At 45.0% G+C, this 26,016-nt stretch overlaps 1 protein-coding gene across 1 annotated transcript in view; it reads left to right on the forward strand.

Moving 5' to 3' along the window:
- Positions 1–7,745, forward strand: part of TRIM71 (tripartite motif containing 71) — a gene marked incomplete at both ends in the record, with an annotated part of 64,790 nt that extends 57,045 nt beyond the window's left edge. The window contains 2 exons of the mRNA XM_080817846.1: positions 2,739–2,873; positions 6,294–7,745. Of these exons, the coding sequence (XP_080673972.1) occupies positions 2,739–2,873; positions 6,294–7,745 (1,587 nt within the window). The remainder of the gene's footprint in view (positions 1–2,738; positions 2,874–6,293) is intronic.
- Between the last annotated feature and the right edge of the window lie 18,271 nt (positions 7,746–26,016).

The raw sequence follows: 26,016 nt of genomic DNA on the forward strand, positions 1-26,016 counted from the left end.
TCACCAGAAGCAGAGAGATTAGGTCCGGTGACTTCCAGAATGAGCTGGGCATGGCCCCTGGTCCCTCTACCTGTAACCCCTGCTCTCCTCTTCTTTGTTCTCCAGGCCCCAGCGGTGGTCGCTGGCTGCCAAGTGCAGGCACAGTCTGTCTGTCATCCTGCGTGTGCACCCCAGCAGTTCTCAGTTTCCTGCTCAGCCCTATTTTCTACGTTAAATTACCTCTGTTTAAATGTCTAGTGAGGTTTCCCATCTTCTAAATCAATCCTGACTGCTTGAGACGTTTGAAATCTGCCAAGTCTATTATGAAAACTGCTCGTATGCATTCACTGATGGGCCAGTCTCATTTTCTTATCTTTTGGTCCATTTGGATATTTCTGTCTGATTCAGTTTGTTGTCTGCTGTTTCCTAGGGCTACTATAACAATATAAACTGGTGACTTAAATAGTAGGTATTTATTTTCATAAAGTTCCGGGGTTAGAAGTCCAAAGTCCAGGTGTCAGCTAGGCTGTGCTCTCTGAAGGCTGTAGGGAAGAATCTTGCCCTGCTTTTTCCAAGCTTCTGGTAGTTTCTAGCAATCTGTGGTTTTCCTTGGCTTGTTACCGGCATCACTCCTAATTTCTGCATCTGTCTTCATGTGGTCTTCTTCTGCGTGCCTGTCTCACATGGCCTTAAGTGGATTTAGGACTCGCTCTAGTATAGTATGACTTCCTCTTAACTAATCAGCCTGAATGTGGGGGAGACCATATTTAACCCAATATAGTTACCTACTTCTTTGATAAATATGGTTGTGGCTGTAGATGTTAGCAAGTATAAATTATATAGAGATTGTTCTGCTACAACCTAGTGGCTGTGTACCTAGTCCCCATGTAGTTTAATATGTAATGACACTTGGGACAGGACAGTAAAGATGGAACAGAAACATTATGGGAAGGTGTCCTTCGCTGCTAGTTCAGGAAGAGAAGGCATCCCAGGCCATGGATAGTCCATGAGCATTCCAGGTTGACCCAAGTGCCACCTCTGATCTTTAAGCCTCACAGGGCTTGGGGCAGACCCACGGCAGCTGCAATGTGGATGTGACTTGCGTGCCATTGGTGTGTCCTCTTGATTGAGAGGATTAAGGGGGTGTCTCCAGTTGTAAGTGACAAAATGAGTCACAACTGTTGAATGGAAAGCATATTCGTACAAATAAGACTGCTCATGTATTGTTTGATTCCCTTTCTGTGAAATATCCAGAATAGACAGCAGTGTAGAGACCAAGCAGAATACGGTTGCCATGAGGGAGCGGAGGAGAGATGGAGAAAGACTGCCTAACGGGTATGGAAGCTTCCTTTCAATGATGGAAATGTTCAGAGCTAGGCGGTTGTGATGCTTACACAATTATGGAATGTGCTAAATGTCAGTAATGGCACACTTTATGTTCTACCTATTTTACCAGAATTTAAAAGCAAAATGGGTTAAGAAATGTAAGTAGGTCTAGGTACATGACCATACCTGTATGACGGGAGTTAGGTGGGATGAAGAAAAAGGATGCTTATGGTCTTAACTGCAGTGTTTCTCAGCTGAGCACTGTTGGTAACCTCGATTTTTTTTTTTTTTTTTTTTTAAAACTCTGTGAGCTCCTGTGCTGAGCTCCCTCCATATGCTATCCTGTCTTTTCCTCCTACTGGCCAAGGTTGCAGAAGGCAAGGCACTTGTCTGGGGCCTTCCAAGTAGTAGGACGTGGAACTAGGGTTTGAAACTGGGTTACCTGACTCCTAGGATGACCATCCAGCCTGCTTTGCCCAAGATGGCCTCTGTTGTAGATGTGCTCCACTGGCTGAAAACCCTTGGTCCAGGGCATACTCGAGGTTGGTCACCTGTGAGCAGTTCCCGAATCCAGACCAAGCTCCAGACCCTCTGTGCTTCTCTAGGCCCCTCCTGATGTGGGACACACACCCTAAGACCTGTTGCATCATCAGCAGTTTGGAATCCCTGATTTAATACCTCAGTATCTCAAAGAAATCCTTGTGGCTTTTCGAAACACATCATGTAATATTAATGAAAACACTGGGCCTTCTGTCTTGATTAATTTTTTATGAGCAATAATACCTTTGATTAGACTGGCTGATTTACCTAGGGCTGGTGGGACAGAGTGGGGCGTGTGGTGGTGCGGGGATGGTCTGGCAAGCTGACTGATTACAGGGCATGGTGTGCATGGCTTTTCTGGCAAATCGGACAGTATCCCCAGTGTCACTTGGGGTTGGAATGGGCTGTGCTGCTAATGACCTGACAGAAGCGTGGTGGCTAACTGCTGGCCTGCGGCTATGACGCATCTTGACCTGAGTGCTGTGCCTACCTGCGGGGTTTTCCCCCATGGCGAGGAAGGCCAGAAAGTCTGTGGGAAGTGGTTCATGTGCAGGGCGTGGTAGTACATTTCACATCCAATCCTTGTTCCCACTTTTAGGCTTGGGCCCAACTACACTGGTTTCACTGTGTCAGAGTAGCTCCTAATAGGGCTGACGTTCACCATGTCGGTGCCATTTCCCTCACAAAGAACCCCAACGCTTGTCAGCAGCTCCTTCAGTTACTGTAGACAGATGCGGAGCTCTCCTTGCAGGCTGCTTTCTGTCTGGGGACGTGGATCAAGTGGTCCGGGGCTTAGGGAGTTAGCTCCTCGGGTTTGAGACAAGCAGACTTCGGTGTTTCGCGTGAGGCATGGAGGTCCTTCTGATGCCATGAGCTTCTTCTTGCTTTTCCAGCTGAGCATCGAGCAGGCCCAGACGGTGGCAGAGCAGGTGGAGATGAAGGCAAAGGTGGTACAGTCGGAGGTCAAAGCTGTGACGGCAAGGCACAAGAAGGCCCTGGAGGAGCGGGAGTGCGAGCTGCTGTGGAAGGTAATGGGTGCTGTTGGCTGGCCAGCAGTTTTTCTGTGAACTGCGGCAAAACCACGAGGATTCTCCTGTCAGATCCCAGATCGAGGTTTAGAACACTTGGAGGTTTTTCCATGAAGTTTATTGGCAGGAAGATGCAGGAGTCCCTGTAACATTGTGGGTGCCATCCAAGCGCTTAAGCCACAAGAAGGTTTTTTAGGAGTAGTCAGGTGTCCAAGGACCAGAAGGAGCCTCATGTTTTATGTCGTGCACACTCGAGGCAGAAGGGGGCTCAGGCGGGGCTGTCCTGCGGCTGTCCCAGGACAGGGCTGTCCCTGGCTGTCCCAGGCTGTTGGGACGTGTCCTTATTTTTGGTGTCCTTCCTGGTTGCACTTCCTCACCCCTTGTGAGAAACCAGTTTCCCACTAGGGAGGGCAGCAAGCGAATGCCCTTTCTTCTGTTGCAGCAGGAAAGTGTGGAGCAGGCTGATGTGCTTTTGCAGTAAGTCTCTGCTAGAAAGATGACTCTCCCCACCCAAGTCCTTAGCCCAGCATTTTCTTCTCTGGTCTTTACCCCCTGCCCCAGGAAGAGGGGAGACTATGCCTATGAATGGACCAGTACCTCCAGCCACTTCTGTAATGCCATTCTCTTAATGCATGAATAAGACCATACATAGCTCATTAAAAAGGGTGCACTTAGGTGTGTGCATGCTTGTTTTAATCATCTGAACTTTGTGAAGGTAGAGATGGGATCTCAGTGTCTGAAAGCAATCCTCACCAATCACCATGCCCTAAAATGTTCTGGAAGGTTATGTTGGGTTTTGCATTGCATTTTCCATTTAGTTAGCACATAACTAATTGCCCTCTGTCTCTGCTGACCTCCCAAGGAGATGGCTCAGTCGCCTTTTAACGAGAAGAGAAGAATCCTTGGATAGAAAAAGTTTTTAAGGGCGCCTGGATGGCTCAGTGGGTTAAGCCTCTGCCTTCAGCTCGGGTCATGATCTCAGGGTCCTAGGATCGAGTTCCTGTGTTGGGCTCTCTGCTCAGCAGGGGGCCTGCTTCCTCCTCTCTCTCTCTCTGTCTACTTGTGATCTCTTTCTGTCAGATAAAAAAAAAATTTAAAAAAAAATTTTTTTTAAAGTTTTTAAGATTTAATTCAGCACGTACTTCATGCAGGCACCTTTGGGGGGCCTGATGTGGTTTCCAGACGCTAACATGCCCCCACAGTCTGCCAGGCTTATGCCACCCACGAATGTTAATTATGACTGAGAGGGGCCCACTTTGTGCAACCTGAGAGCTCCCTGGTGAACTCTGCCACAGACTTGTTCTTCTGCATTTGCTGATGAAAAGGCCTTTGTGCAGAGGAGTTTCGCAGATCTCACCTTAGGTACCCTCCCTCCCGTGAGGCTGACTCCTGTCCTCTCCCTAAAGGCAATTCTCTTGCAGGAGGCAGGGAAAGCAAGTTTTGCGTCTTGGAGATGCAAATTGGGAAGAAGAGTCAATCTCTTTGTGTAGTACACTTTGTTTCTATTTCATTTCTAAAACTCAGATAACCTCCAAAATATGCATGCTCATTCTGGACACACCTCAGTCATTGTCTTTACGTTTTATTACTGTACCTTCTGACTTTTCTGCCCCTCCCAGCAAAGCCTTCCTGCCTGTCTCTGCCCTCCTATGTCCTTGTTACACATCTTTTTTTCTTGCATTCCCACTACTGAAGATACTTGAGTACCAGGGGACCCAGCTGTGGATATCTAGATGCACTTCCTCATGCTTGTGGCTTAGAGATTTCCAGTGGACTTGGCTACCTTGTGGGATTAGTTGCAGCTGCCTAGTTGAGGAATCCAGACCAAAGCCCAGAGGTTTGGCCCAATGAAGAACTAGAGGACAAAGCTTCTCTTTGATCTGTCCCCACGTGGGGCCCTCTGCACATACGTGTCCTGCTTCCAGAGTAGACGGAAAAGCATGAATGGGTCCAAAAATCAACATCATCTCTCTCTCTCTCTCTCTCACACACACACACACACATACACGCCACCAAAATCTGACTGAAATCTGGGCCTCCCCAATAGTGGAGCTGTATTCTGAAACAGACTTCTGTGGCATTCTGAGTAATGGAGCTCTCAGCAGTCTTGGTTCTGTCTACATAATGGCACGAGTCAGCTGGGACACTCATTTATCCCCTTCACAGGGGAAATCAGTTCGAATTAGAGGACTTTTCTCCATTTAATGCAAAAGAATGGAGAAGTGGGCTCTGTCTCATTGGTCACACAAAATCCCACCTTCTGAGGTTTGAGAACCTCAGAAGCAGGATTATTTTAGCAGGTCAGAATTCAGGTTTATAGATTACAGCAATTTAGTTTAGAGGGCTTCTCTGGAAATACTACAGGCCAGTGATTCCAAAGACTTACTGTCTCCAAATTCGGGGTGTATGTGGCCTTTTAGGCTCCCTGTGAAGATAGAAGACCACAATGGTGTGTGTGGCAGGGCAGGGAGGTACAGGCTGTGATCTTAAATTAGGTTCCCATCGGATCCCTTCACTTTCTTCACACATAGTCTGTTTTCCTCCATCCCTCCTTCCCTCCCTTTCTCCCTCTTTCCCTCTCTCTTGGAGAGTAGAGAGTGGGGTGAGGCAGGGTGGTAGAGCAGAGGAGAAATCATTGAAGACATTGGAGGCCCTGTGGCTACACTGAAAATTCCTCCCTTGGGGAGTACTGCCTGGCCTTGTGCTCTAGTACCCTGGGAAGTCTGCTGGTGAGGGCGAGGACCGCATTCTGTACTGGTCATTACGCACCTCCAGTGTCTGGCACAAAGCAGGTGCTCAGTAAACATTTGTTATATGACTGTTCTTAACTTTTACATTTTATTTCTAAGTGACGTATCCTAAGTGAAGGATACTCCCTGTATCCTTCCCCCCAGATACACCAATTTTGCCCTATTTTCATCCTGCTCTGATTCAAGTGGAGTAAATTGGCGTGTGGGAGACAGGGTGCCTCTTTACCCACTAACACTTTTGTGTTTATTTCCTCTGAGCAAAGGCAGTCACTTCCATCATCCCTGTTACTCAAAAGCAGGAAGTGCAATCTTGACAGCATGCTGGGGTCTAGTCCCTCGGTCCCTAGTTGGTGGGCACCAGTGTAGTCTTCAACGGCAGCTGCCCCCAGTCCAGGATCCTGTGCTGCAAGTTGCTGTCCTGTTTGTAGTCATCTTTCGTAATTGGCATTGTTCCTTGGCCTCCCTTTGTCCTTGGATCTTTGCCATTTTTGAAGAGCATGGACCAGTGGTTTCTGTGGGCCCTGCCCTCACCTCCTCAGGGTGGGTCTGAGGGCAGCTCCCTCATCTCCCTCATCTCCCTCATCTCCCTCATCGTCCTTGCCGCCTGGGATTTTGTTGTTTTTGCTTGCCTCAGAGCCTCCCTCCTGTCTCCCTGCTCTGCCCCCTCCAGGTGGAGAAGATCCGCCAGGTGAAAGCCAAGTCCCTGTACCTGCAGGTGGAGAAGCTGCGGCAGAGCCTCAACAAACTGGAGAGCACCATCAGTGCCGTCCAGCAGGTGCTGGAGGAGGGCCGGGCGCTGGATGTCCTGCTGGCCCGGGACCGCATGCTGGCCCAGGTGCAGGAGCTGAAGACCGTGCGCAGCTTCCTGCAGCCCCAGGAAGACGACCGTGTCATGTTCACACCCCCTGACCAGGCCCTGTACCTCGCCATCAAGTCCTTCGGCTTCGTCAGCAGTGGGGCCTTCGCGCCACTCACCAAAGCCACGGGTGATGGCCTCAAGCGGGCCCTCCAGGGTAAGGTGGCCTCCTTCACAGTTATTGGTTACGACCATGATGGGGAGCCTCGCCTCTCTGGGGGTGACCTGATGTCAGCCGTGGTCTTGGGCCCTGATGGCAACCTGTTTGGTGCCGAGGTGAGCGACCAGCAGAATGGGACCTACGTGGTGAGCTACCGGCCGCAGCTGGAGGGCGAGCACCTGGTGTCGGTCACCATGTGCAACCAGCACATTGAGAACAGCCCCTTCAAGGTGGTGGTCAAGTCAGGCCGCAGCTATGTGGGCATCGGGCTCCCGGGCCTGAGCTTTGGCAGCGAGGGCGACAGTGATGGCAAGCTCTGCCGCCCCTGGGGCGTGAGTGTGGACAAGGAGGGCTACATCGTCGTGGCCGACCGCAGCAACAACCGCATCCAGGTGTTCAAGCCGTGTGGCACCTTCCACCACAAATTTGGCACCCTGGGCTCCCGGCCCGGGCAGTTCGACCGGCCAGCTGGCGTGGCCTGCGATGCCTCCCGCAGGATCGTGGTGGCCGACAAGGACAATCATCGCATCCAGGTCTTCACGTTTGAGGGCCAGTTCCTGCTCAAGTTCGGCGAGAAGGGAACCAAAAACGGGCAGTTCAACTACCCTTGGGACGTGGCGGTGAATTCTGAGGGCAAGATCCTGGTCTCTGACACCCGTAACCACCGGATCCAGCTGTTCGGGCCGGACGGCGTCTTCCTGAATAAGTACGGCTTCGAGGGGGCTCTCTGGAAGCACTTTGACTCCCCCCGTGGCGTGGCCTTCAACCACGAGGGCCACTTGGTGGTCACCGACTTCAACAACCACCGGCTCCTGGTCATCCACCCCGACTGCCAGTCCGCGCGCTTCCTGGGCTCCGAGGGCACCGGCAACGGGCAGTTCCTGCGCCCACAGGGTGTGGCCGTGGACCAGGAGGGGCGCATCATCGTGGCCGACTCCAGGAACCACCGTGTGCAGATGTTCGAGTCCAATGGCAGCTTCCTGTGCAAGTTTGGCGCCCAGGGCAGTGGCTTTGGGCAGATGGACCGTCCGTCCGGCATCGCGGTCACCCCCGACGGGATGATTGTGGTGGTGGACTTCGGCAACAACCGGATCCTCATCTTCTGATCACGTTCTCTAGGCTTCTGTGTTTGGGCTGTGCGTGCGTCTCTCTCTCTCTCTTTCTCTCCCCTTTTGAATTTCAAAGAAGAAACAGTCTCAGGGAAATTTCTTTTTTTCTTTTGTTTAAAGAGAACAAGAAGAGTACAACATTGCTTAAGTCCTACCTCATCTTTATTTTTTTACAGATGAATGTACTTATCTTTTCTGCAGGGATTGAGCCTGTGACGTGATAATTTCTATCTACCTCATAAATCTTTACATTTCCTTCTCCAGCAGGCCCTCTGCCCTCCTCCCCACCCTCACTCAGCGGAGTTCACGTTCCCCTCTGACCCGTTGTGGGGCGTGATATGCACAAGCCTGGTGTCTCTGTGGCTGGGGGGGCACTGGGTGTGTGGTGGGGTGTACTCTGTAGATTGAGCCAAGGAAACATGAAAGAACTACTAAGTAAAAAAAAAAAAAAGGAAAAACTATAAAATGTGGAAAAATAAGGTTTAAAATGCTGAGTTGTAGAGTATTTGTGTTCTGGAGAATACTGTGTTATGGGATTAGATTGTGTTGTGATCTTGATCTTTTTAAGAAATCTTTTTTTGAAATTTTTTTTTAATGCTGCAACAGAACTTTTCTGTGTTCTCCTTTAATACCTCAGTGTGTTTATCACCCTGTTCAGCATCTTTTCTTGTTCTTAGAAGACGTGGATGTGGATGTGGCTGTGCCTTGCAGGCCAAGAAAAGCAGACTATTCTATTCATGTTTTAGGGTATGTAATCTTTGCTTCTTTTTAAGGGATGGTGTGCATGTTTGCGCGTGCGTGCGTGTGTGCGTGACTGAACCATCTACACCAACTTAGTAAAGCTGAGGAGTGTACACCACCACCCAAAGAAACTTTTCTTTCACACTTTGGTTTCTAAAAAATAGATGTAGCTTAGGATTTTTGATTAAAAGTATTCTCAGAAGTTAAGTATTCTTAGCTTGTTATTGGTTATAAAGTTCAGTGGAAGGAAGAAGAAAATGAGCCTCATTCTCAGAAAGAGAGTGTCAGACCTGCCCGGCCTGTGGACTTGGGTGTGGGTGGATGTGCGTGTGCCGAGGTGGTCCGTAGAGAGCATAAGAAAGCAGCAGGCTACCCCCAACGTCTGCGGGAGGGTGGAGGTCAGTCCCTGACCCCGGCTTGAATGTTGTTCTGTCGATAATGTTAGGTGTTTCTTTTTCTAAGAAGAGTAGGCCAAGGAATGAACTTTTCCTTTAAAAGCACAATTTTTTCCTGCTTTGGAAGTTCAGGGAAATAGAATGTTTGAAAGTCAAATGAATAGGAACAACCCATCCCTACACCCTCTGCTCAGGTCCGTCTTCCAGAGTGGTCTGCTCCTGGGCCATGCAGTAGGACCTCATGGTTAACGTGAATTTACTCCCCAAAGGCCTTTGAATGTAAAAGATTTGTAAACCAAATTTGTCCCAACCCAAAATGTAGGATGTAATATCTTTGTTACACCTCTGTCTTGGTACCAAAGAATGAAAATCGAAGCCAGGCTCCCACTGCAGAACTGTGGGATGGCGTCCGTCACTTTACAGGGTTGGTTTGCAGTAAGCTGAACTTGGGTACAAAGCCTTGTGCTTCTGGGCATTATCTGTCTTTCAAGTGGAAAGTAGGCAGAGCTGATCTGCTTGCGAGAACCTGTGTGGGTCCCCCAGGTACTGAATGAGAACCAAATTCTGGAGGAGCGTGCCTCAGGAGTCAGAGGTGCTCTCAGACGACAGGGGCTTCCAGGGAAACCTCTTGTTCAAACAGAAGGACTAACATCAGTTTCTGTTCTGTATTTCGGAGAAATTCCCCTTGCAGTAGAGATGTAGTTCTAAAGGAACCGAAAGAAGTAACTTGTGGAGCAATTTGTTTTTGTCATCCCAAAAGAAAAGGAGTTGATGGGGGGAGTGAGCAAGTCAATCAAATTGTTTTTTTTTGTCCCCCCCCCGCCCTTTTGGGGGGGGCATTTACCACTTCAGGGTACCATGTGTCCTCCTTGTTCTGGGGTTTCTGAATGACCAAAATGGGAACAAACTCATTTCATAAAGGAGAACTGCATGCAATATAGGATCCAAAAACTGGAAAGTCATGTCAGACCACTCTCTCCCAGCTGCTGTGTTTCAGGGCAAGGAGGCTTCAGGAAATCTTACTTTCTAAGACCATCTTTTCTTTTGCTGAAGCATTTAATTTTGAATCCTTCCCGAGTTCCTATTCAGTGGCTTTTCATTTGCCCCATAGGTTCTATGTTCTTTGGTGAAGAGTTTGTGTAATTAAACATTTTTATTGTTCTTTATTTTGGAAATAACTTGGTGCTGATCTTCCTCCCCTCCACCCCTCCACCCCCACCCACCCCCAACCACCCAACAAACCACCCTTTAAACACCAAAGACAACTGGTTTTAAATGCTTACAAAATTTTATTGAAGAAATGGATCTTGAAAATTCTTAGACGCGTTCTCAGAAACCCGGGATGAGTTACTTCGGGTAGTCACTACCTTTGATTTCTCCCATCTTCACTCTGATATGTCCTTCCCAATGTCCCCGGATGTGGGGGAATCATGGGACCTGAGTGAGAAATTTTTTTGGTGAATAGCAGTAACATAAAACTGTAGTTAGCATTTCTCTGTGGATTTGGTTGTAAAGCCAGGGTTTCCACACTTGACTGAAATGATCGGGTCTTAATTAATAGACTGACCAGTTTGCAGGCTCAAAGCTAGTAGGTCCTCCCCTGAAATGAGTTAAGTGTATGATGCTGCCTCTTTCTCCTCAGTGGTGGTACATCTCCTCACATTTTCTGCACCCAGAACTGTGCATCACGGCCATTTGAGAAACGTGGTCACACATGGGAAGCTTTTGTTTTTAAAACACTGGCCATCTGTGGCTGCCCATGATTGACTCCTGACCCACAGGGATTGGTGCGAAGCACTTTGGAGTGTGTTTATTGTACGATGTGGAATGCTCCAAATCAAGGAAAGAGGAGGAAAGCCAACATTTGGAACTCTAGTGTGAGTGAGGCTGATGAAAATTGGGGTTTTTAACTATCTATCTCCTGCTTGTCAGGTGATGCTAGGGTGGGTAGGAATTGGGTGGATGAGGAGGAGAGACTTGAACATGGTGAAAAGAAAAGGTTGTAGGGACTACAAGAGAGCAGTATAAACTGTTTCTGTTAAGTAGATGTGGTATTCAGATGGTCGTCCCCATGTGTGTCTCATCTGGGCAGGTGGCAGGGGTGGTGCGGGATATGAGGTCAGTGTGTGTGTGGAGATGCCAGTTGGATTTGGATATGTAAGTCTGGGTGTTGAGATGGCTAAAGGACATCTAAGTAACCCACAAAAACCACTTTTGGTTGACAGTTAACATTTCAAAAGTGTTAATCTTAAAAAAATTTTTTCCCTGTAAATTTGTTCACAAGAAGCAATACTGTCTCAGAAACCTCTGCTCTCTGGTGGCTGGGAGGTGACTCGTGAGTTGGCTGGAGCCCAGTGGCCCGGGCAGGATGCAAGTGCACTAATCTTTGATGGATGGATGCCCTTTTAAGTCTAACTTATTTGGGGAAACACCTACAGGGGTACCATAAACAGAATCTAAATTGTGTGTTGGGCCAAAAAAAGTTGCCAGATTTGAGGCACTTTGTGATGGAGCTGTAAGAGAATGGCTTGAGATTGGCTCAGTCTGTTTTATTCTAGTTAAGCCAAAGCTTAATTTGAGGAGGGAAGTCTTTTTAGGCTTGAAGCAGCAGAATACTGTTTCTATATGTGTCTTCCTCATTGGAAGATTCTACAGTTGCTGTGTTCTGGTAGGTAGTGAGAGATATGCCAAAGTTCTAGGCTTGTTTTTTTCTGTTTAAAAACAAAAATCCAGTGGTGCCAAAAAAAGTATGTAGGTATTTATTTAAAACCTCACTGACGGATTTTCCAACAGTCTGGGGCTGTATAAAAGTCAGACTCTCGTACTTGCTCGCGCGTGAGGATATCCTAGAGCAAGGACCTCCGGGGACCTCGCTCTCCCTGGCCTCCTGCGGGCCGGGGGCACGGGACACACACAGTAGCTCTACACCACACCGTTTGCTTTTGTTTCGTTTCTACCTCACTTTTGGCGAAAGTCATCTACCTCATGTTCGCATCTGATGGGTCTCTGAAAAGCATAGTGTTAATCCACAGGGGAGTGGGCAGGAGTGGGAAGCCACCTTTAGCTCTAGAAGAAAACATTTTTATAAATCCAGAACTGATTTCTCCCATGAGAAACATTTGATTGACCTTGAAAAAGAAACCTTGAAACCAAATATTCCTGTACTCAGGCAAATGTCATCCTAAATCCCAAGTATTACTTACCAATCTACCCGCCCCCATAGGAATTACGCACACCATGACCTTGTTGTTCAGTATTATTGAAACTACTGGTTCATCTGACCTATTTGAGGACTTAACCTGCAAATAAAGACCTTTAGGTCTCTTTCTCTCTTCAAGAGAAAAATATTTTATATTTTGAATGTCTGCAAATCTACCCTTTTAGGAGCAATTTTAAGGGTCTAGTTGTTGGAAACATCAAATATTTGAAGGGAACATGACTCCTTTAGACTTCGTGATTGTATCTGTACCTTTTCTGGACCCAGCAGGATGTTCATCACCAGGCCATTGCGACCATCATTGCTTTACTGAGCGGTGACTGGTGGTGCGTGTTGCTCTTTCATTTTGTGTTTAATTTGTTTTCTACCAAAGGTAACATGTTGACGGGTTGTTCTTTCCTTTGTTTTTTTCCTTTGTTTTTTTGTTTTTAATTAAATACTTGATGAAGTCGAAGCACATTACCATGATATACTGTATTGCCTCTCCACCTCTCTTACTCCCCTAGTTTTTGTTTTGTTTTGTTTTGCTTGGAAGAGAGGGTCCTAAGACCACTGTAATGATTGCGGATTGGGTTTAAAATGTCACGGTGAAGCAGTACCTCAGTGATGTCTATTTTTAAAACTGATCTTACGGGTTAACAAGCCAGCCTGGTGGGATGTTTTCCATCCATCATTTAACCAGTAATGGTTCTAAAAGTTTTGTGTATCCACATGGTCTTAGACCTCCTTTTAATGATTGTATTAACTTACAAGCTCAGGTAGTATTTTTCTTAAGGCTCTATCTCGGAGCACACTGACTGAATGTTAACGTGTGTAGCAAAGTGTTTACTTTCTTTGAATAACCAGCTCTGGAATAGTTCTTTGTTTCTAGCAGTCTCTGTAGTTTTTCTTCAGAGGAAGATTTTTCACGTTTCTGGGGTGTTCTTGTTTTTAGGGTGGTATGGTTTCTTTCCTCCCCTGCCCCCATTCTTTTCCCCTAAAATCAGTGCAGGTGAGAGGGTGGGTGGTGGGTAAGGGATGTTGTTTTTAACTAGCATGTTAGTTATAATTGGGTGGGTGGGAGGGTAGGGTTTTTTTTTTTTTTTTTAAATGAATCTTGCTTGATACTGTCCATTAGCTGTCATGCCCAGTCAGCAAAATAATTTTTAAGTGTAGAACACATGACTTGTTTATTTTTTGTTTTTGTTTTTTGTTTTGTGGGAAAGGTGAATGCAGAATTGGAGAGATTAACATGGGCATGTTGCCTGATGTTAGGATGACTAAGTTAAGCCTTTAAAAAACTTTTTTAATTTGTCCAAGGCAGACCACATGTAAGGAATACGCACCACCAGACTAACTCTCTGGGCCACAGAAGCTCCTGCAAGCCCATCTGGGGTGCTGACTGCCTTTTGACACTTTTTAAAATGGGCATTGCAGTGGTGGTGCAGATCCCATCAATTAAGTGAAGAATGGGGGAGCAAAGATTTCCTCCAAACCTTTAAAGTGGGTTTTTGTTTGGGGTGTGTTTTTCCACCCTCTGAATTTTTACTTTTAAATCTTAGATGTTATCCTGCGGGCTGCAGGCATGACAGGCAATGAGCAGGTGAAGAACCAATGGGAAAGTGTTTGAAAACTCGTGTGTTAGCTAACAAGGCTTCTGAATGTATCGCTGTGGTCCACAGAGAAGGCTGGAGAAGGTAGCAAGGAGATGCTGTATCAGCTACTGCAGCCTTAAAACAAAGTTGGTGTCTCTTTGGACTTTAAAATTGTTCCTATGCAGCTTATTTTATTTTTGTTTAATCAAATAAACAAGAGGGTTTTTCCATGGAAATCTGCGTCTGTGTGATCCTTTAATCCAGAATGAACAAGGGTGCGTGTATTGTCCTCCACAGAAAGGAAATCTGTGAGGAGGGCGACCTGGAGGTTACGCTCTGGTATGGGCCACATTGGGTCCATGCAGGGTTTTCCAAAAAGGTGAACACTAGTGTTTTTTTTTGGAGGAAATGCTAAGTAGCTTGAATGTTTCCACATCTGGGCTTGTGGAGTCTGGGGGGTGTCGGGGATCCGGCAGCCCAGGTCCATCTTCTGGCGAGCTGAGGAGCAGATGTTCCTGTAGAGGGTCGAGTGTTACTGTCCCGCTCACTGAAGTCCCCTTCTCCATGGATGCCCTTCCTCTGCTGGAGCAGCTGCTGCCTGGGATGGAGGGGACCAACTTTTGGGGTCTAAACTTGGCCCTGGGGAAAAAGTGAACAGCTTATTCCAATGACCCCTCTTTGGCAGGGTACTGTAGATGCCAGGTGAATCAAGACTTCTTTTGAGCACAGCTCGCTGGGAGACCTCATCTTTCATTGGAACTAAATGTTCTCCAACTTTGCTCGCCTGTTGTCTGCGCCTCTTCTTAAGTAGCCTCGGTTTGACCTGTGGTTGGAGGTGAGCAGTGCACTGGGTTCCATGGTTCCATGGCTTTCCTCCTGTTCCGTGTCCCTTTCCTGCTGTGATGAGTGTTCATGGGGGGTTCTAAGGGGTGTAGGTCTTACCCGCTAGTACAGGAACCACCTTGTGTAAGTGCCAAACATCAGTGCCTGGTGTAGGGAACCTCTGCGCTTTCCTTCACTTGGTCCATGTTGGCAGTGAGCATTTAAAGTTTTTGTTTCTGTTTTTTTGCCCCTTTGGTACCTTCAGCTTTGAAATCGAGACACACTGTGAGTAGCAGTTTCCTGAAGACTCAAGCTGGGAATGTAACTAACTTCAATGGACCCTGAGCCTCAGTCCCTGTTCTGTTTCCATTTCCAGGTCCCTCATTTCTTTCTCTCAACCTCTAACTGAACACAATGGGGACATTCTCCAATGTAAAATGTTGGATGGGTGTACTTTTTTTTTTAAGGGAAAGGAATCTTCTTAATCCTCTGAAAAACTCAGGTAAAGCTGTTAATAAAGTAAGGCAGGAAGCACCCATTTCCAAGGGAAATGTGGAGAAGGAAAGCTCTAGAATAATCAATACCTCACCTTTTAGTCCCCACCCCCAGTGCCCTCAGTCTCTTCCACTGAATGAAGTGGGCCTGGAAAGACCCAAACTTCTTGAGGGTAACTACTCTCCTTTGCAGCTGGCCACTGCAGCAGCCCTTCTGGAAAGTGAACAGCCAACTACCACCTGACATACGAGGTCATTGGAACCCACATACATTGATGATGAGAATGTAAAATGGTGCAAACACTTTGGGACCCATCTGGCAGTTTCTCAAAGTATTGAGCAGGACCCAGCAGTGCCACTCCTAGGTGTGTATCTGAGAGAATTGAAGACCTGTCCACACAAAACTAGTATGTGAAGGTTCATTGTAACTATTCATAAGAGCCAAGAAGTAAAAATGTGAACTGATGACTGCATAAAGAAAATGTATGGGGGCGCCTGGGTGGCTCAGGTCATGATCCCAGGGTCCTAGGATTGAGCCCCACATTGGGCTCTCTGCTCAGCAGGGAGCCTGCTTCCCTTCCTCTCTCTCTGCCTGCCTCTATGCCTACTTGTGATCTCTGTCAAATAAATAAATAAAATCTTAGAAGAAAACGTATGTCCTTACCATGGCATATAACTCGGCCATAAAAAGGAATGCAGTATTGACAACATGTTAGGTGGACGAACCAGGAAGAAGTGAGAGAATCTGACCAGGCATGATTTCACATACAGGAAATAGCCAAAGTAGGCAAATAAATAGACAAAGCAGATTACTAGTTGCTAAGAGTTAGCTGGGAATGGCAGGGACTGCTATGGGCTTGTTTTTTTAAGACTTGGTTTTTGTTTTGTTTTTCAACACCTGGGTGGCTCAGTCCGTTAAGCATCTGCCTTGGCTCAGGGTCCTGGTCAGTGGGGAGCCTGCTTCTCCTTCTGCCTGCTTCTTCCCCTGCTTGTGCACTCGCATGCTCTCTGACAAAATCTTTAAGAAAAAAGATTTTTATTTAAGTAATCTTTATAGCCAGTGTGGGGCCTGAATTTAGAACCCTGAGGTCGAGTCACATGCTCCACCCACTGAGCCAGCCAGACACTCTGGTAAAACATTTTTTTATTTTTTATTTTTATTTTTTGTAAAGATTTATTTATTAGAGCATGTGTGGGCACACAAGCAGGGAGGTGCAGGCAGAGGCAGAGGGAGAAGCAGGCTGAACACCTACAAACTCAACAGGAGACAGAAGAGTAACTCCATGAACAAAAAAACAACCATTTTCTGGAAGTTTCAGGTCTCCGATTTATTTAGTGTATATTTTTCTGGAGTTGTTGTTACCCTTTTAGTATTTTGTTCTCTCATTCATCTATTCTTCTCCAGACAAAATGACAAAACAAACAACTCCCCTCACAAAAAAAAAAAAAAAAAACAAGAGGCAGCACTGACTGCCAGGGACCCAATCAACATGGATGTTAGTAAGATGTCAGAACTAGAGTTCAGAATGACAATTACAATAGCTGGGCTGGAAAAAAGCGTAGATGATACTAGAGAATCCCTTTCTGGAGAAATAATTTCTAACCAAATCAAAATTAAAAAGGCTATTAATGAGATGCAATAAAAAATGGAGGCTCTAACTGCAGGATAAATGAAGCAGAAGAGAGAATTAGTGATACAGAAGACCATATGATGGAGAATAAAGAAGCTAAGAAAAAGATTTTAAAAAAACTACTGGATCACAAGGGGAGAATTTGAGAGGTAAGTGATACCATAAGATGAAACAATATTAGAATATTTGGGATCCCAGAAGAAGAAAGCGGGGTGGGGGGGCAGAAGGCATATTGGAGTAAATTACAGCAGTGAAGTTGCCTAATTTGTGGAAGAAAATAAGCATCAAAATCCAGGGGACACACAGAGCCCCCTCAAAGTCAATAAGTCAACACCCCGACATCTAATAGTAAAACTTACAAATCTCAGAAAATCCTGAAAGCAGCTCAGGACAAGAGGTCTGTAACCTACAATGGTAGAAACATTAGATTGGCAGCAGACCTATCCACAGAGACCTGGCAGGCCAGAAAGGACTGGAACGATACATTCAGGGCACTAAATGAGAAAAATATGCACCCAAGAATACTATAGCCAGCTGGGCTGTCATTGAAAATAGATGGGGAGATAAAAAGCTTCCAGGACAAACAAAAGAATTTGCAATCACCAAACCAGCCCTATAAGAATTATTACAAGGGGTCCTCTAAGCAAAGAGAGAGCCTAAAAGTAACATCAGAAAAGGAACAGAGACAATATACAGTACCTGTCACCTTACAGGCAATACAATAGCACTAAATTCATATTTTTTTTAAAGATTTTATTTATTTATTTGACAGATACCAGAAGTAGGCAGAGAGGCAGGCAGAGAGAGAGGAAGGGAAGCAGGCTCCCCGCCGAGCAGAGCGCCCAATGCAGGGCTCTATCCCAGGTATCCTGAATGTAAATGGTCTAAGTGCCCCAATCAAAAGACAGAGGCTATCAGATTAGATAAAAAAAAAAAAAACAAGACCCAGTTAAGCGTCTGCCTTTGGCTTGGGTCAAGATGTCAGGGTTCTGGGATCGAGCCCCATGTTGGGCTCCCTCCTCAGCAGGAAGCCTGCTTCTCCTTCCACTCCCCCTGCTTGTGTTCTCTCTCTCTTTGTGTCTCTCTCTGTCAAATGAATAAATAAAATCTTTAAAACAAAAAAACCCCTAAAAAAACAAAACAAGACCCATTGATACACTGCAAGAGACTCATTTTAGACCCAAAGACACCTCCAGATTTAAAGTGGGGGAGTGGGGGCACCTGGGTGGCTCAATGGGTTAAGCCTCTGCTTTCAGGTCAGGTCATGATCTCAGGGTCCTGGGATCGAGCCCCACATCGGGCTCTCTGCTCAGCAGGGAGCCTGCTTCTCCCTCTCTCTCTGCCTGCCTCACTGCCTACTTGTGATCTCTCTTTCTCTCTCTCTCTCTGTCAAATAAATAAATAAAATCTTTTTTAAAAATTTAGAAAAGTGATGGGGCGCCTGGGTGGCTCAGTGGGTTAAAGCCTCTGCCTTTGGCTCAGGTCATGGTCCCAGGGTCCTGGGATCAAGCCCCGCATCGGGCTCTCTGCTCAGCAGGGAGCCTGCTTCCTCCCTTCTCTCTCTCTGCCTGTCTCTCTGCCTACTTGTGATCTGTCTGTCAAATAAATAAATAAAATCTTAAAAAAAATGTAGAAAAGTGAGCGGGTGGAAAACCATTTACCTTGCTAATGGACATCAAAACAAAACTGGGGTGGCAATCCTTAGATCAGGCAAATTGGATTTTATTTATTTTTAAACTGAAGACTGTAATAAGAAATGAGGAAGGACACTATATCATACCTGATGGATCTATCCAACAATTGTAACATTTGTAAATATTTATGCCCCTAACATGGAAGCAGCCAATTACATAAGCTAATTAATAACAAAATCAAAGAAACACATCGACAATAATACAATAATAGTAGGGGACTTTGACAGCCCCCTCACTGAAATGAACAGATCATCTAAGAAAAAGATTAATAAGGATATAAGGGCTTTAAATGACACATTGGACCAGATGGACATCACAGATATATTAAAAACATTCTATACCGAAGCAACAGAATAACACATTTTTCTCCAGTGCACATGGAGCATTCTCCAGAATAGATCATATCCCGAGTCACAGATCCGGTCTCAACCAGTACCAAAAGATTGGGATTATTCCCTGAATATTTTCAGGCCACAATGCTTTGAAACTCGAACTCAATCCGAAGAGGAAAGTTGGAAAGAAGTCAAATACATGGAGGCTAAAGAATATCCTACTAAAGAATGAATGGGTCAACCAGAAAATTAAAGAATTTAAAAAATTCATGGAAACAGGGGTGTCTAGGTGGCTCAGTCATTAAGCCTCTGCCTTTGGCTTACGTCAAATAGTCCTAAAATTTGCATGGAACCAAAAGTAAACCCGAATAGCTAGAGCAATGTTGAAAAAGAAAACCAAAGCTGGTGGCATCACAATTCCAGATTTCAAGCTCTATTACAAAGCTGTAATCATCAAGACCATATGGTACTGGCACAAAAACAGACACATACACAAAACAGAGTAGAGAGCCCAGAAATGGACCCTCAACTCTATGGTCAACTAATCTTCAACAAAGCAGGAAAGAATGTCCAGTGGAAAAAAGACAGTCTCTTCAATAAATAATGTTGGGAAGATTGGACAGCCACATGCAGAAGAATGAAAGTGGACCATTTCCTTACACCACACACAAAAATAGACTCAAAATGGATGAAAGACCTTAATGTGAGACAGGAATCCATCAAAATCCTTGAGGAGAACACAGGCAGCAACTCTTCAGCCTCAGCCACAGCTTCTTCCTATACAAGTCGCCAAAGGCAAGGGAAGCGAGGGCAAAAATGAACTATTGGAACTTCATCAAGATCAAAAGCTTCTGCACAGCAAAGCAAACAGGCAGCAAAACCAAAGACAGCTGACAGAATGGGAGAAGACATTTGCAAATGATGTATCAGATAAAGAGCTAGTATCCAACATCTATAAAGAACTAATCAAACTCAACACTCAAAGAACAAATAATCCAATCAAGAAATGTGCAGAGGACATGAACAGACATTTCTGCAAAGAAGACATCCAGATGGCCAACAGACATATGAAAAAGTGCTCAACATTGCTCGGCATCAGAGAAATACAAATCAAAACCACAATGAGATACCACCTCACACCAGTCAGAATGGCTAAAATTAACAAGTCAGGAAAGGAGAGATGTTGGTGAGAGTGCGGAGAAAGGGGAACCCTCCTCTGCTGTTGGTGGGAATGCAAGCTGGTGTAGCCACTCTGGAAAACAGTTTGGAGGTTCCTCAAAAAGTTGAAAATAGACCTACCCTATGAACCAGTAATTGCACTACTGGGTATTTAAACCAAAGATACAAATGTTGTGCTCTGAAGGGGCACATGCACCCAAATGTTTAAGCAGCAATGTCCACCATAGCCAAACTATGGAAAGAGCCTAGATGTCCATTGACAGATGAATGGATAAGTAAGATGTGGTATGTATGTGTATATATATCTATATGTATCTATTTACATATATAGAAAGATAGCTAATGGAATATTATGCAGCCATCAAAAATATGAAATCTTGCCATTTGCAGTGACGTGGATAGAACTAGAGGGTATCATGCTAAGCAAAATATGTCAATCAGAGAAATACAATTATCATATGATCTCACTGATATGAGGAATTTGAGAAACATGGCAGAGCATCATAGGAGGAGAGGGAAAAATGAAAGAAGACGAAACCAGAGAAGGAGTCAAACCATAAGAGACTCTTAATCTCAGGCAACAAACTGAGGGTTGCTGGAGTGGAGGGGGGTGGGGTGGGAGGAATGGGGTGGCTGGGAGATAGACATTGGGGAGGGTATGTGCTATGGTTAGTGTTGTGAATTGTGTAAGACTGATGAATCAGACATATACCCCTGAAACAAATGATACATCATATGTTAATTAAAAAAGTCAAAATTCACTATTTAGAGGCATTCCATTAAAGAATAAAAGGAATGTTTGTCATCTTAAAGATTATATTAGGGATTCCTATTTTGAAATGGAATAACAAATGAAAAATAAGGGAAGCACTGTTTTCAAATGGCATTTAGTTGGGAATATGAAAAATAAAAATCTGTAGTTAAAAAAAACACATTTATTAACAAAAATACCATGTTTGTGTGCCATTCTTTTTATCAGTGAGCCTCACAAAATACTGTCTTCCAAAACTTCTTAGATTCCTTTTTTCCCCAAGCCCATCAATGTATTTAGACTGTTTATAATACATTTAGGTTCATTTGCTATTTTTTCTCTTCTGAGTTTTCTCCTACATTTTGGCTGAAGGCAATTATTTATTTTTTGGTCATGTTAAATATTACCAGGTTCTACAAGCCAAAGCCACACACAAAGGTACACTGGGAGAAGCCTTACTTTCCCCTCATCCCAACGATCCCATTCCTACCCTCCCATTCCTTCCACCCTGCCCCACCCACCCCCTGTAGGCAATCACTCTCCTTAGTTTGTGGTTTATCCTTCCTGAATTTCTTTTTGGCACAAATGAGAAATACATAAATATTCTTAGATTCCTTTTTTCTCTACACAAAGGTAGCATATTGTACTCCTTTATGCTTTGCTTTTCTCATTTAACAAGTGTCCCAGAAGTCACTGCAGGGCAGCTCATAACGATCATCTTCATTCTTTTTCACAGCTGTATAATACTTCTTGGTGTGGTTGCCATGGTCCCTGCAACCAGTCTTGCATGTACAGCATTTAGATGGTTTGCAATATTTTACAGAGACTAACACGAGGACCATGAAGAGCCTTGTGCCTATCTTTTGCTTATTGGTGGAGATATGTCTTCAGGGCTGGTTCCTAGAATCGGGGTGGCTGAGTGAGTTTCAGTCTTCCTTACTATGTGCTTTGTTGCTATTGTAGCTGTTCTGTGCTCCTTTTCCTTTCCTTCCTCTCATACTTCTTTTGGTTTGATTAAGGATTTTAAAAATTATTCTTTTTTGTCCTATTGTCTTTGAAGCTATACATTCCTTTTCTCGTTCTTGTAGTGGCTACTAGTGATAAATCTATAACTCATGGAGCTTGAAGCCTATACAATTCCAAGGCTCTTTTTATAAAAATATAAACACAGAATTATGAATACAAAAATAGGTATAAAAGTAAATATGTAGAATGAGGAAAGCAGTCACTACTAATTATAATTTCTAAAATGCTGATGAATACCACAATTATCACAAAATTAAAGGGAAATTTTATTATTAACTGTCAACGCATCTCTAATACTTTCCCCCCATATATTTTTGGCCCCAAAGCCTTTAATTGCCTCTTCATAGGGCAATAATGTATTATCACCTCATGTTATTCAGAAGGAAAAGAAAAACCCTCTGGCAGGGTTGATTTTTAAATGTGTTTTTTATTCTTGATCATTTTAGGAACATTTCTTTCAGCTTCAGAGCTTATGCTTGTTGAATGTCTCATCTAACTTGTTCAGTGTATTCAGGGTGGGTTGCGGGAGAGAGCCCAGCCACGAGGGAACAGCAGTCCTGGTCAAGTTGCACGGGGTGCGCATGCGCATGGTGGCCCAGCAGGCAGTCCGGATCCCCCTGCTCTGGGATTTCTCTCCTGCTTCCTCCCTCCCTGTCTTGGACCAGGGGCAGAAACTATGAAAGTGGTCTTTGAGTGGCAAGCAAGGAAGCCTTTAGCATAAATCCTTCTTGGGGTTAAATATATGGTGTGCTTGCTCAGTGAGACCCTGGTGGGTTGTTTGCTGCTGACCGGACACAGTGAACGTGCTGGCCAACCACCCACAGGCCTGAAGCTTAAGGACCACCACCAGGGCAAGGCTGACTCCCTTCCTGAAGGAGACGGAAGATAGACCTCGTTGGCTTCATGGTAAAACTGCCTCTGGTCATTTTCCAACAATTTTGGAAAAATTTCAGTCAGTATTTTTGTTTTTTTAAATGAGCGCCCCCCCCCCCCCGCCTGTGGGGCTTGAATTCACATCCCTGAGATCAAAATCGAATGCTCTACCCCCTGAGCAAGCCAGATGCCCCAGTTACTATCTTTTTAAATATTGCTTCTGCCTCTCTCCTCTTAGGGGTCTTATTAAATGTATGCTAGATCATCTCTTGTATCACCTGTATCTCTTACCTTCGCTTCTGTATTTCCATCTTTTGTCTTTCTGAGCTTCATTTTTAGAATTTTTTAAAAACCTATCTTCCAGTTCATAGTATCTCCCTTAAGTTGTGTCTACCCTGTTATTAAACTCATCTATTGAGTTCTCAATTTTTAGTTTTTATATTTTTCAGTTGTTGAATTTTAATCTGCTATATCTTTTTCTTAATTGTGGTAAAAAGAATAACATTAAACTTACCATCTTAACCAGTTTTTAAAAGATTTATTTATTTTGGAAAGAGAGAGAGAGAGCACAAGCTTGGGGAGGGGCAAAGTTCCGGGGAGAGAAATCCTCAAACAGACTCCCTGCTGAGTGCAGGGCCTGATATGAGGCGTGATCCCACCACCCTGAGATTATGACCTGAGCTGAAATTAAAAGTTGGATGCTTAACCTACCTTGCCACCCAGGCACCCCATCTTAATCATTTTTAAGTGTACAGTTTAGTAATGTTGCATATATTCACATTATTGTACAACTGATCTCTAGAACTTTCTCATCTTGTAAAATTGAAACTCTATACCCATTAAACTCTATATCCATTAAATTCTATATCCATTAAACATTAAAATCTCCCCTCCCGCCACCCCTTGGAAATCACCTTTCCACTTTCTGTTTCCATGATTTTGACTTCTTAAGGCATTTCATATGAATGAAATCATCCGGTATTTGTCTTTTTGTGACCAGCTTATTTCATTTAGTGTAGTGCCCTGGCAGCTTACATGTAGCATGTGACCAGATTTCCTTCTTTTTATGGCTGCATAATATTTCACTCTATGTATATACCATATTTTCTTTTTTTTTAAGAGAAATTTTCCTTTTTTAAAAAAGATTTTATTTATTTATTTAGCAGAGAGAGACACAGCGAAAGAGAGAACACAAGCAGGGGGAGTGGGAGAGGGAGAAGGAGAAGCAGACTCCCTGCCGAGCAGGGAGCTCAGTGCGGGGCTCCATCCCAGGATCCTGGGATCATGACCTGAGCAGAAGGCAGATGCTTCAGCAGACGACTGAGCCACCCAGGTGCCCCTGTTTTTCTTTTTCAAGACTGTTTTGGCTATTTGGTATCTTTTGTGGTTCCATACAAATTTTGGAATTGTTAGTTCTAGTTCTATGAAAAATGCTGTGGCATTTTGATAGGGATGGACCTCCTATATTGTTTCATAGTGCCCTCTCCTCAGCACAAACACTGTATGCATTCAGAGTGAGGAATGAATAGTAAGTAGATGGTGTGGAGGTTAGCTGTGTTCAGGGACATAAGCCGAGTCCATATGGGAACTAACTTCATGCCTGACCTGGAGCTTTCTTCATTCGAGTGGGGCCCATATTCCCACCTGCAAAGGATTTGGGTGTGTTGGCTCATTCTTTCTAATTCTTCATATTCAGGAAGTGGTAGTTTCATTTAGGCATTGTCTAGGACAATTTAAAAACCAATTATAGTAAAAAAAAAAAAACAATTATAGTCTTCCCAATTAACTCACCATTTCCAGTGGTGATCTTTTTCCCCCCACAAGACTATGATTTATTGTTTTAAGGCAGGGTTATGACTTACATTTACTCTTGACTCTCTGTGCTAGAATGAAGGTACTTCTGGAAGAAGTGAGGAGATTGAGAAGGTAGCCCTTTAAGAGGAAGAGGTATGGAGTTTGGAGCTGCGTTTGGGAACAAATACTGCCAGCATCGTTGAAAAATGTGAACATGACCTTTTTAGTCCAAAGTCATACAGACACATGGTTTGGGCTGGGTATTCACACATTTATGCCTGGTGGGTTGTGTGATGTGAATGTACTTTCCGCTCAACCAAGCCCTTTTGGGGCCTGCTTGGACAGGTGGCCTGACAACAACTTTGCTTTCTTGGGTGGGGTAATTTCCTGGTGTTTCACTCAAAAGATGTCAACTTTGATTTTAGTGATTGAGGCTTATCTTGGCAACTTTTACAATCGAGCATTCCCAACATGTTTTAAAATGGCTATCATATATAACATCCAGAGTTCAATTTATAGTAATATGGGCTCTCCTTTGCTAGAGAAGGCTAAAGACGGAGTATTTTCTCTGGGCTGTGTTGTCACTGAATCTGAAATTTTTGATGTCTTGCACTGTGTTCTGGGCAGGATGAGACCATGCTGCCTGGGATTTCAACAGCAGCATTGAACCACCTTCTGCCAGATGAGCCACTGGTTATCTGTGAGGGGCTGGCCTGGGGATGACTGCTTAGTAAGAATTGGGGAGGAAGGGGCCTCTAGCCTGGACTGAGGTCTTCTTATCAGGTTTGAGAACTCAGTTTAGGAATTTGCCCACCATGTTCAGGTTTGTCATGGGAATGAGGAGACAAACAGTGAGGAATCCACCCAGAACACATTGTCCCACGCCCCCCTCGCAGGGAGGGCTGGGCAGGTACGAGCATGTCAAGCTTCTCAGCCAATTCCAGCAGAATCCCTGAGAAACAGGCTGTGTCAGGATTCCAGCACTCTCTGTTACCGCTACACCCGCCACAAAACAACAGCGTCAACTCTCCTGAAAAGATCTCCCTCCAGAACATTTTTCCTAAAGCAAGGCAGACTCAGAGGCAGGCAGAAGCCAGCCCCAGAGAAGGAGTGCCGGAGACAGAGGAATGGCCCGGTGTGTGCCTTTTGTAGGTGGGGCGGTTTGCTGGGTTGGGATGCAGGCCATGTAAGTACCCTTTGGTTTTGAAGAGCCACTCCCTAATCATTTGGGTTCTTTTCTCTTCTGCTTTAAGTATTTTTTTAAAAAAGGATTTTATTTATTTACTTGAGAGAGTGAGAGAGAAAGCATGAGAGGGGAGAGGGTCAGAGGGAGAAGCAGACTCCCTGCGGAGTAGGGAGCCTGATGCGGGACTTGATCCCAGGACTTCAGGATCATGACCTGAGCCGAAGGCAGTCGCCCAACCAACTGAGCCACCCAGGTGCCTCACCAACTGAGCCACCCAGGAGCCCCTGCTTTAAGTACTTTCATTCTAGATCATGCCAGATCTACATGTGTCTGTATATATGACCATGAACCTAAAAGTTCATTTGCCTGCTTATCAATGCTCCGGAAGTCCCTGCTGTCACCACCAAACTTAGCATTCGGTGGAATTGAACCCATCTTCTCTTTTTCCCGCCAGCTGGTCTCTTAGCAGCGTCCTCGTGCCTGCCAGAGATGCTCCTGTTGTTCCCCTCACAGACTAGAGGCTTTGCCAATGCCATTTTATTTATTCATTAGTACATTC

The sequence above is a fragment of the Martes martes genome, assembly GCF_963455335.1.
Source record: "Martes martes genome assembly, chromosome: 1".
Lineage (NCBI taxonomy): Eukaryota > Metazoa > Chordata > Mammalia > Carnivora > Mustelidae > Martes > Martes martes.